This window comes from Artibeus jamaicensis, unplaced genomic scaffold, assembly GCF_021234435.1.
Source record: "Artibeus jamaicensis isolate MK-2021 breed Jamaican fruit bat unplaced genomic scaffold, CSHL_Jam_final scaffold_1689, whole genome shotgun sequence".
NCBI classification, from domain to species: domain Eukaryota; kingdom Metazoa; phylum Chordata; class Mammalia; order Chiroptera; family Phyllostomidae; genus Artibeus; species Artibeus jamaicensis.
This window is the reverse complement of record NW_026522029.1, coordinates 9,094,867-9,106,435: the sequence shown is the minus strand read 5'-3', so window position 1 is coordinate 9,106,435 and position 11,569 is coordinate 9,094,867. Positions and strand designations below refer to the sequence as shown.

The window sequence follows — 11,569 nt, the reverse complement described above, 5'->3', positions numbered from 1 at the left end:
CAGGGTCTCCCCAGCCTTCCAGGTTATCAGGTAACTGTGGCAGTAACACTCACTGTGCTCAAGTCACCCTTACTCTGCATAATATGCCACTCTTGTCACGGTGTATCATTTTAATCATTCTATTTTAATATGAGTTATTGTTCATCTCTTACTGTCTAATTTATAAAGCGAACTCAGTGTGTGTGTACTGTAGTGTGTACCGGTGTGTGTGCTATGGAAAAACCATAGCACATACTGGGTTCGGTACCCTCTGCAGTTCTGGGCATCCCCTGGGGGTCTTCCTGGAGCAGGCCCCCCCATGGCCAAGGGGGGCCTACTGTGTGTCGAATTACGGAATCGTTCAATGAAAAGACTCTTCGTCTCTGGAGAGACCCATTTAATGCAGGTGGTAGCTATTTATTTTATTGACATATTTACAAAATATTACAAAGTGAAACACCACTCTCGCTCACCATATTACATGAGGCTGCACACAGGCAAGTAAAGGGAGAAACTGCGACTCGTCTTTGGTATCAGAAATCGACACGAACCCGCAGCATTTCACGTCTGCAGTACAAAGTATCAACCAGACAAAGATGTGCTCAGCAACATGGTGAAAGGGGCTCCAATACCTTCTGCTGGGACCCCACCCAGGTCCATGAAATGCACAGGAAGACCAAACACCACCATGGGGAAGGGCGTCTAGTGGCTAAAGAAACAATGAAAGAAACACCGGCAGCCACAATACCCTACACAGGAGTGTCTCCGTTGGCGTGACGCTGTCTCTCCACAAAAACAGACGCAACAGACAAGACACCAGACACAGAGTCACAGGGAGGACTTAGAGGCAGACTCCACTGCGGGCAACTCCGCATACAGGGCGCTTCACAAACCCATTTTGGTGATCATTTACACATATACAAAAAAAAATCAATTGGTTTTAGCGAATAGGAATTGCTCTAAAACACAATCACAGTTTACGTAACTCTGAGGTACAGGCCCTGTGTGGACCCTATTTGGGAAGGCTTAGCCAGCAGGGGCTCCACGGGGGCGGGAGGGGCGGTGGCCACTGAATGTCTGGTTCTGGAATTCGAGTGGCTTGGGGAGTGAGCAGTGGCACCTCCCACCTTTCAGGGACAATCCCAAATCTTTGTAGGTAATGCTTCTAATGCTTTGTTTGGTTTCCTCCATCCGCTGCATCTTGTCAGGACACGACTTCAGCTGTGGAAAACCAATGTCACTGGGGAAGGACCAAGTGAGTGCATGGACTGACCGGACCGGGCAGTCCGTGTGTCCCAGGGAGAACATGTTCCGAGTCCTCGCATGAAAAGTGAAGGTTTGGTCAAATAAATCCACTGCAAAAACCTATCTTCCCCTGGTTACTACACCCCAGAAAGAACCAGCAGATGGGGAGACCCTCCGCGAGAAGTTGGGGGCTCCCTGCTGAGAAAGACCGGGACGCCTGAGTGTCCCTCTGGTCCCAGAAATGCGCCAAGGACCCCCGCCCCGCCCCCGTGCTTCCCTCCCACAGTCCTCAACAAACCGGCGCTCCTGCAAATACTGCGGGGAAATGGGAAAATCAGCAACGGTGTCCGAGGTCTGGGCGGGGAGGTGTGGAAAGGCGTGTGTTCCCAGACAATGCTCCTGTGAAATGACCTCATGTAAATTATAGCCCTTAACCTGCTTCTGTAAGCGATGTCTCCTCACTCAGGCTCCTTGCAACGACCTGCAACACACCCGGTGATGGTTTCGCCAGGTGAGGTGCTACGTCTCCAAAAGAACCCTAGGAAGTCACACGGGTTGTGAGGATTTTATCCGGAGCCACCCTCTTTTATGTACTTTTGTCCTTTCATAAAGCAGCTTGCAAAGATGGTCAGGATATCAAATGAATAATTAAATAAAAGTGTTTGCCAGGCAACGAGTCATCCTGTGAGGCTGTGTCAGATGCGTCCAGCTGACCCCTCCACTGGGCTGCATGAAGGGCGGAGCTCTCATTTTCCTTTGCGCTGGAAATGGGGACAAAATTAAATGTCTGCTGCTCCGTCCCACAGAAGGATCCTGTGACTGGATCGAGGAGAAAGACGCGGCACACGTTTACCAGTGGTGGGCGATGTGTCCGGACAAAGGAGAAGGAAAGGTGAGCCAAGGTGTGTGCAGGGGTCTTTGGGAAACAGCAGCTTTTGGCTCTGCCCTGGTTCCTGACAACGACCGGCTGGTCAGCTGCTTCTTGGCCGGCTCTCGGCGAACCGTTCATCTGTCGGGACCAGCACTTTCAGACCCGACATTAAGACTTAGAAGGGAGGATGTGGAATAGCCAGAAAGGCAGCTTCTGAAACACTTGGGCTCCGTCGCCGCGCCGCGCCAGCTTTGGCGGCTGGCCCCTTCCCTGGGTTTCTGGTGCCAGGTGCCACACGGGACTAGCGTCTACTCGTCCATTTCCACATATGTGGATGGGAACCAGCCCACCTGCAAGAGACAAGCAACCAACAGAGCAACATGACTTTGCATCTGGTGCCACCAGGGGGTCTGCACACAGGGCATTTTGTTTCCTTAACATCCTGGTGACTCGGAGTTTGGTGCCCGTTGTAGGTGGAGGAGGTTGATTTAATGGCTCCAAGAGCCGCCGAGAGTGACAGAAACAGAGGAGTGAAATACAGTGAAACCAAGTCCCCATTGGCTGGCACGCCAATAAATATGCAAATGAAGTACACCCCAGGGCTCTGGAGTTGTAGGGCTCCTGTTTCCGCTGTGAAATGGGACAGGGTGTGCAGACAGGTCCGGAGCCCCCGTCCTTCCAGCGGAGCCCAGCAGCCCTTAGAGGTGTTCTCCCCAGAGTGTGTGTGCACTGAGGCCGGGGAACTCGAAAGATGCTCCTCAACCCCTGTCCCAACAGGTAGCCCCCGCACTGGTGCTCCCCCAAGAGAACATCATTTGTGCCACTATCACCTTCATTCAATGCGTTTTCCCTGAGGGCCCCTGATGGGCAGGGACCACCAGAGCTCCGGGGGAAGGGGGGTGAGGCCTGCTGCCCAGCACCACCGTGCAGGCCAGCAGCTGCCTAGTCCCCAGCACTCTCGGCCACAAGCACACTGAGAGGGTCGGCTTACCTTGCCATTCACTTCCCCTCTCCACCAGCCGTTCCCACTCATCTTCGTGTAGATCTTCACCACGTCCCCTTTCAGCAAGGACAGCTCGCGCATGTCCCGAGCACAGAAGTCGTAGCGCGCCACGGCGATGCCCAGCACTTTCGGACTCAGCACTGCAAAGACACGGTGGGGGCCCGCTGAGTGACAGTGTCACAAGCCGCTCAGTGGGGGCCGTTGGGATGGGCGTTAGCGATGCTATCGGAGTGCACAGCCACGACCTCACTATGGACCGGTGACAATGACGGGGGAGCGCGGGAGCAAGCAGCAGAGCGGCCGTTTCAATTCAATCAGGTGGGGTCAAGCTCACTCCCTGAAGTCTCAATACCACGGTCCTGTTTCCACCTTCTTCGTGACTTCGAAACAGGGATGACTGTTCTCTTTAGAGGTAAATGTTTAAGTGACTATCAAAGGAGACACAATCTACAGTAACTCTCGTAAATGCCCTACTAACGGCACGACAACCTATTTCTATCTAGAGCCACTATGGTAACAAGCTCTACAGTTACCTTTTCATCCGTAACCTTTCTGACGAAAGATTCAAAACAACCAATGCATTTGTTCCCCTCGGAAAGTCTCCGTTGATCACTTCTAGTTCAATGGCATTTTCCTCCCCCAGCTAGGCTTTTAAAAATATTATTATTAAAACTATTTGGGGATAAACTCAGTTACTGTTTTATATATGTTGTAACTTCACTTATGTGAAGATGCTTACATCAGGTTTCACACAAAGATCTCACAAACATTGTTAATCTGTTCTCTGCCTCCCAGAAGTACATAATAATCAAAAACGATGCCAGGGCTTCATCTCCTATATTTGGATTTTTGTGTTAATGGTGGGAGCTAACATATTCGCCACCCTCACTGCTTTGAACGGAGGAAAACTGCATTCAGGCTGTGCGAGTCTATTCCGCTCTCGTGGTTCGTGACATATTCTATATTAACTTCTCTACCTGTTGTTCTTTGGGTTATAAAGTGCTTTCAATTATAGGTTCAGTGATTCTGAGAATCACTCACCTGGGACCGAAGAAACTTCAGTAGAAGAAAAAGAAACAGAGAGGAAACACTCCCCTCGGTCTGCTGGACAGTCCCCGAGCTCGGGGACGGCCTGGGTCACCCCGGCAGAGCCTGCCCGTGCGGGGACAGGGATCTCTGGCCCATTAGTCATGGCTTTGCAATGACCGAATTTTTTTTTTTACTCTCCAGGTGTCAATCCTAAGATCAATGAATAGCAATGCTGTAGATTTCAGAACTGTAGCGGGAGTAGAAATAGGTCATTTTATTTTTACTGTTCGGACAAAAGCCACTTTAATGGTTTTCTTACTGAATGCTGTCCCATTGCGGGGCACACCCCCTACGTGGGCAGGTGAACATAAAAATAGCCCTGCGGTGGCAAAAGCCACTTATCAACTAAACTGCGAGGCCTTGCCCAGTCTCTGAGGCTCCCGAGGCCACATTTTTCTCGCCTACACAATGAAAGGTCTGCACTAGGTGACTTCTAAGGTCCTCCTGGTTCTAGATTATTCCAAGAGTCCATGGGGACTTCGAGGTTCATTTTTTAAAATCTGTAAGGAAATATACTTTAGCCATAATGTACTCTCCTACATATCACCTAAACAACCCCCAAATCCTCCAACTAATGGCAGAAGTCAAGACCAAAATGCCCGTGTAAAAAGCGAAGGGCCCAGTTGTCCTCGAAGCAATCAGTACTGAAATTCTACTCATGTCTGCAGACCAAGCTGGGGTCTGGGTTCTAATTATTTTCTTGGTGGATAAAGCTAGACACTGGCCATTCTCAACCAAAATGTCTGATCCTGAAGGAAACTAGTGGTCTCACGGGGTCTCTCACGCCCTCCCCTCTCTGCTCAGCCCCCTTCCCTTCCCCGCCTCCCCCACGGATGGAATAGAAACTGTCTCCCTGGAACACGTCACGGGAGCACACACAGAAACCAGAGCAGTGAGATGTCATGACGAACGGTGACTCTGTGACAGAGGGGACGAGGGTACACAGTGCGAATGTGACTCTAGGGACCGTTTGTGAGGAGATGTGTCTACATGAGAAGCCATACAGAGAAGGCTGAATTTTTTTTTTTTTTTTTGCAGACAGAAGCCAGTTAAAAAGACACACAAAAACAGCAAAGCAGTACCTGACCAGAAGGGAGTGGAAGAGGGAGGGACAAAGCTGTACTCTGGAGGGGCGACAAGAGAAAACCCACAGAACAAAGAAGGGGCTTCGGGGGAGAGAGAGAGAGAGAGAAACAACATTTAGGCATCGGCAAAAAAACATCTCAACACAGCTATTCCGTTGCCTGGAATCAGAAGAAAATTGTCACATCAAAGTTGGGACGTCCAGCCTCGCTCGCTATCACTCGCTTTGCTCCTTATCACTGTTTCTGAACGAAGAGCAAGCAGACTTCCACATTCTGAGTGACGTTCGTGCCACGGTTCGGGGCTGTCTACCTCTCGGCAGGTGAAGACAGCATCTCCCTCCGTGTGGCCACCTCCGACACTTCCATCGAGGATGGCCATCTCCGGGAGGCGGCACGCGGTCCCCGCCGTGTTACAGCAGTGCAAAGGGGGAGCAGCCCACTCTCCGTGTGAAACATGCTTCACCTCAAAACTGATAGGAAGTAAGACAGCAGCCTGCAGGGCGCTGCCAGTGAAACACGTGAGGCGAATTCAAGAAAATCACGCATCCCTCCAGATCTGGTAGGACACACCCCAGGCCCAGCCTCGCACGCGCAGGCTAGCTGCATTCCGGAAGCAAAACGCAAACCCCTCTGGATGTCACCACGTCTGGAAGAGAAAGCAAGCCTGTCCCCCGAGTGGTAGGGATGTAGAGAAAAGTCAAATGCACTTGGATGCTTGAAAGCTTTTCACTTTACATTTCAGAAGAGCTAACATTTATCAAATGGTTCAGAAGTGTTAAATGGCACGCTCAGTGTCTGATGCTCAGTATTTCACTGATTTGTCCCAACAGCTCAAAGAGGAAGGCACTCACACTATTCTGCCTTTACGTCTGAGAGAGTCGTGCCCAGGCGGCGTGATGCCTGGTCTCTCCATGGCTCTGCACCCCCCACTCGGCTTCCACTGCCTCCTCCAATGGCAGTTACAGAAGTCCACCCACTGATACCACGGTGCCATTGCAATAGGAAGTGGGGGTGTGGTTATAAACTTTCTCCCAATTCATTTTCCCCTTCAACCATCTGGAAGATTATTTGGCTGGGCTCTGTTCACCCAAAAGCAAGGTCAAGTTCTCACCACTGGGCTGCAAGCGAAAGTGTCCAAGGCAGCCTCTGGTACCTTTCCTGCAGGGCAGCGGGCACACGCCTTTGCCCCTGCCCCCTTGTTCTTTATCCCACTGTCTAGAATGGGAAAGCTACCATGGTCTTGCTGCAAGGATGAGTTAGCATGAGCTGGAGTGAGCCTGGGTCACTGAAGACTTTAGGGGACCCGCTGTTCCCCACAGCCCTGGTCTGACTGCGGAAAGGCTTTCATGGGAAGGAGGCATAAATGCCTCTTGTTTAAGCCAAATGCATGGGGAGCACTTCTGGTCCTTGTGCCTGCACCTGATCGACACTGTAACCAACAGCCTTCTATGACCAAAAATGAGGGGAAGGTGAGGAAACTGGAAAGAAGCCCACGAATCTAATCTAATCTGCGTCTTTTCAGGTCACTGCTCGACTTGAGAGCCACCAAATTCTTCCCACGTCAGCGTGCCTGTCAGGGGGAGGTACTCCAGACACTTCAGAATGGCAGGAGCTCATTCAGGGGACTCCCAGAGACCACCCAAGCCCACTGGCCGAGAGACAGCGGTGGGGGTTGGCGGTTCACTCATCCTTGAACGTGGACCTTGGAGCTCTAGGGTGGCCCCAACGCATCCACGACATTCGTCCCAGGAAGCCTCACCTGATTCCTTTAACCTCCTCTGAAGTGTGTGCTCGTTGATAATCAAGATTCTCTTCCAATCCATTGCACACCCATGGTACATTGTTTTATTGTAAAATGCAGTGGCCTGTGCTATTACAACCAACACTACAACCTGCCCAACTCGTTAACCACCGTACGATATGACTGGTGCCTTCTCATTTCCCCGAGGTCATGACGCACCCACTCACAGAGAGAGGAGAGGGTACCACCTCTAACTCCATGAGAAAAACGGCACCCACCGACCTTCATTATCGGCAGAGAATCTGTTGACAAGCCTCCGCCAGCCCCGTATCTGTGAGAACTTAAATCAGAGCCGCTCATTCTACACATTACTCTGGCAGATATGATGCTATTCTCTTCAAACTATTCTCTAAGTGTCCATTCTCCCCTTCTGGGACTATTTTATCCACAAAGTAATAAAAGAAGACTGTACTTCTCTTCTAATTTCTAATGGAGGTAATTTAAACCAAGACCCTGAAATGCGACAAGAGATAAGTTAGCTCTAGAAGGAAGAAATAAGAAATCAATAAAAGTACAGTTAAAATGCAATGTAAACAATCTCAACAAGAGGGAGATATAGTAGATAGATCATCTGCCTGTAACCTTAGAGTACCTGACATTCCGGAAGTCATATGGGTGATGCTGCAGCAAAGAACTTGAACCTCAGTTGCAGTACTTGCTTTAGTGTGCTGCCCTGAAAGTCTATGGGCATTCATGTCAGGTAGCAACCATTAGAATCTTCTTCAGTCTTGTCTAAAATAGTATCATTTTAACTAAATGGTAGTTAGTTTCTCATGGTCAGGCCTTGGCTTAACTCTAAACCGAATGTTCCCCCAAAAGCTGGAACGGATTTTGGACAGGACTTTGCCCCCTCGCCTGCATCCCTGCCTGCATGCCAGCCTGTGAGTCCAAATGTCTTCACCACCCTGCTGTGAGGTTCAGCCGCTATCTCTGATTTAACTTGTCGAAACCAAGCTGGTCCCGAAATGCAACTTCCTCACGTAATCTAGCTCAATCTCCCTCATTTCTGTCTTTTTCAAAAATGTCTTCTGCGTTCTCTTTGCAAACTGTCCTTGTGCACTCGGCACACGGCCTCCCAGCCGTTAACCCTCTTCCGTCCTATGCCAAACGCTGCTTCTCAACTGCTCACCGTAAACACAGAGCCATGGTTCCTGTTCCTACATGACGAAATCCAAACTCTTCGCCTGAATTCCGTGACAAGTCACAGTCTGGCCATGTCCTGCTTTTCTAACCAAATCTCCTGTCGTGGTCCCATACAAATTCTTTTCATCCAGACCAGTTACCTAAGCACCCCCGAGGTCCTTAGCTTCATTTTCAACTCAAAACTTCTGCTCCTTCTGGAAGGTTGCTCCTTCGCCTTTCCTCTCCTAACCTGAAGCTCCTTGTCTCCGACACTCAGCTCGGGTCCCTTCCTCAAACCCTCCCTGATCGATCCAGACACTTGTCCCCTTTCTCTGTCCTTTCTAGCCATCCACTGGGCACTCGCATCATGGCACATGCCCCACGGCCTCACCTGCCCCTGCACATTGCATCTCCAGGTAGAAAGCAAGGCCAGCTCTCACACTGCTCCCTCGTTCCCACTGAAGGACGTGGCCCCACACTAAGATGCTGAGTGGCCCAGTATCTCAGCAGGATGTTTAACTGTCCAAGCTCCTGGGGCCTCCCCCTCCTATTCGCTTCACTTCCCTTTTGCTCAATTAACTGCTTGAGAAGACGTCCAACAAAAGGTGGCACAACACACAAGAAGGAACGTGCATTATGCTCAGGTTTTATTCTCCAGAATCCCCGAGAGCCATACGCTATCAACGATACTCCTACGATAACTGTAATGTTTCTGAGATGCTGACTGGCTGTGAAATACCGCAGGTCTCGTGGCGTGTACCACACTGTGTGCGTGAGGAATCCGCCTCAGAGTGAAAGCTTAATCAGTCTCTCCTGCCACCCAGAATATCGCTGTCGGCCAAATATTTTAAGGATCGGTCGGGATGCTTTCCACTTTTCTACACAGCGTAGCGTGACTTATCGTCGCTGCTCATCCTAGATATCAATTTCCCCTGCCTTTGGGCACTTCGTTCTCCCGAGTCGGTGAGGGGGGGCATTTCAATGCCTGGCACCTATGGAGACGAGAGTATCAGATAACACACTTCCCTAGGAAAGTGTGCACTTAAATCTAAATGTAAGCAATGTCAGAATAAGGTGTTTGATGCAAACACTGTGCGGAAGGGCTTGACCTTCGAAACGTATTTATAGCCGCACTGAGAATGTATCGCCTATTTCTACACGTTTTCTTCATCAAACCCCCCTACTCTATGCGGACATAATGTAAACATTAGAAATAGCTGAGTAATAGAGACATTCAAACAGGAATCTTTAAGAGATTCTTATCTCCTGGCCTAATATTCACGTCGCCACCTAATGTTTCAGACAGTCTGCCTGCTAGCACGTTGCATTAGTTTGGGAAGCTTCGTGAGAAGTCTTTCCTTGATAACGGTACCCATGGAGATGATGTTAAACCAATACTGAGGCCTTTTACACTGAAGCAGTCACTTGCAGACGGCATGCTTTCACTAAGTCCTCCCACCCTTCCTCAAACACTTTTAACCCCTATTCACAGACGACAGAGACCCTGGCTCGGCAAGACCCACCCTCCCCCACGCAGGCAGCTCTCTCTGGTGGCTTTCCCCACGTCAGATTCCTCACAGGCCAGCAGGCTGGTGTCCCCAGAGCATTAGCGAGTAAGTGGCCCATAGTTTCATGACAACATTTCTCCATGGGAACTAATGAGAATGCCTCCAATTATTTCCAAGTTAAACAAGTGAAATCCGAAGGACTAGGATTCTCTAATCACTAGCAGTGAGCTGTTAAGCAGATACACTGGGAGGAGAAGCCATCGGCAAATCATTACCGAGTGTTACTCAGTTCTGAGACTTGACCAAGGAGGTAGAACCACATGACACAGATATCTGTCGATTAAAAGAAGAACACAGTGTTCACCATCGAATTTTTAAAAAGTACAAATGAATGACTACCTGCCGCCTCTAGTTTGGCTGTCAAGGCTAATTAATCACCACCCTAAGTACTGAGTTCAACCCGGATCAGGCTACTCTTGTTCTGGAGCAAATGAAAACCCAGTCAACTTTCAGTGACATCTGAAATTTGCACACAGTTGCGCCCAGGCTCAGCCAGCACCCTTTCTCACGGTGCTGTCACCAATCACGCAGTACTTCTGAACTAACTGCCACCTAGTTTCCCATTACAGGGACCAGTGAACATCACCCTGAGCATTTGCTAATTATCCCCTGGGACAGACTTCCCCTAACTAACGCTCGGTTCTCAGCTGTAACAACCACAAGTGTTCACACTCATTTGCGTGATAAAAAGCTGTTAGTGAAAACATCAGGCAACTGGACCCATGGCCCTGCCACCCATACGGGAATCCCTGGGGGCCAGCTGCCGGCAGTGGCCAGGAGGTTTTCCGGAAGAACCAGGTTCCTCAGTGGGACACTGATGAGCGAGCTGGGAGGTTCTTACCAAGACAGTCTGCAGACAGCCCAGCAGTGCAGTACATGCTGAGAATGTAAGGAATGTTTAACTTAAACGTGGGATCCTTCGCCGGGCTGCGTGTAAAAGCTGAGGTCTGTCTTCTTGGACTCCTGGCAACACTTACAGCCACAGCATCAGATACCTGCTTCCCCAGCTCCCTCAATCAAACAAACTAGAAACCTCTTGGTTGGTATTCATTGTGTATTTTATATGTCACTGAAAAAAGCTAGGAATAATTCAGATTGGTTTCATTTAACAGAATGGTAACATCTGGTAACAGGTCAAATCTCCTTTAACCTAAAATGCAAAGGTAAAACAAGAAAAATTTGTATCTAGAATGAGTACCAAAAAATGAGCAGCGGCCCTGTGCGCGATGCTGTGCAGTATAAATGAACAGCTGCCTTGCCTGTGTAATGGAGCAGGCTGGCTCTGATTTTCACTTTCCCCTGCAAGGTCATTTGTTCGGTCCCAATGACCCAGGATGTCTCTGTCACTCTTTGAAGAATTACCCTAATATCTGTCACTACATCGAAAGGAACATGCAAACCCACCCAGTCTTCCCATGCTTTTTCAAATATCAGCGACACGCAGCACTTTAACACCCGCTTTGTTGCCCAGGGACGTACGTCCCAACTTCCCTTACTGAGGCCTTTCTGCACCTGCTTCATGAAGGGCTTTGTGCGAAGTGCAACCCGAGAATAAGAAGCATCGGAGGCCAGTTCCTGAGGCTTCTGGGAACGATGCACCAAAAGAAATCATCAGACCTCTGTACACATCACACTGTATGTAAATTACAAAATGAAGTGTCAAGGATTCATAAAGCTCGATTTTCAACCCAGCCACTCTCCTCGGTGCCAACCGCCTGCTGGACCCCGGAGCAGGCACAGGTACCAAGAACCTCTTCTGCTCCCCCGTGGGCCAGTCGTCCCAGGAAAGTAAGTCCGTGTCGTACC

The 11,569-nt window shown here is 49.8% G+C and overlaps 1 protein-coding gene across 2 annotated transcripts in view; it reads right to left on the bottom strand.

The window, feature by feature from the left end:
• Positions 1–361: 361 nt before the first annotated feature.
• VAV3 (vav guanine nucleotide exchange factor 3) overlaps positions 362–11,569 on the bottom strand; it is a 263,731-nt gene continuing 252,523 nt past the window's right edge. For both annotated transcript variants that reach the window (XM_053655908.1, XM_037152417.2), the window contains exons 26-27: positions 3,087–3,238; positions 362–2,445 (exon numbers count right to left, since the gene is read on the bottom strand). In XM_053655908.1, coding sequence (XP_053511883.1) covers positions 2,404–2,445; positions 3,087–3,238 — 194 coding nt within the window. In that variant the 3' untranslated portion in view covers positions 362–2,403. The remainder of the gene's footprint in view (positions 2,446–3,086; positions 3,239–11,569) is intronic.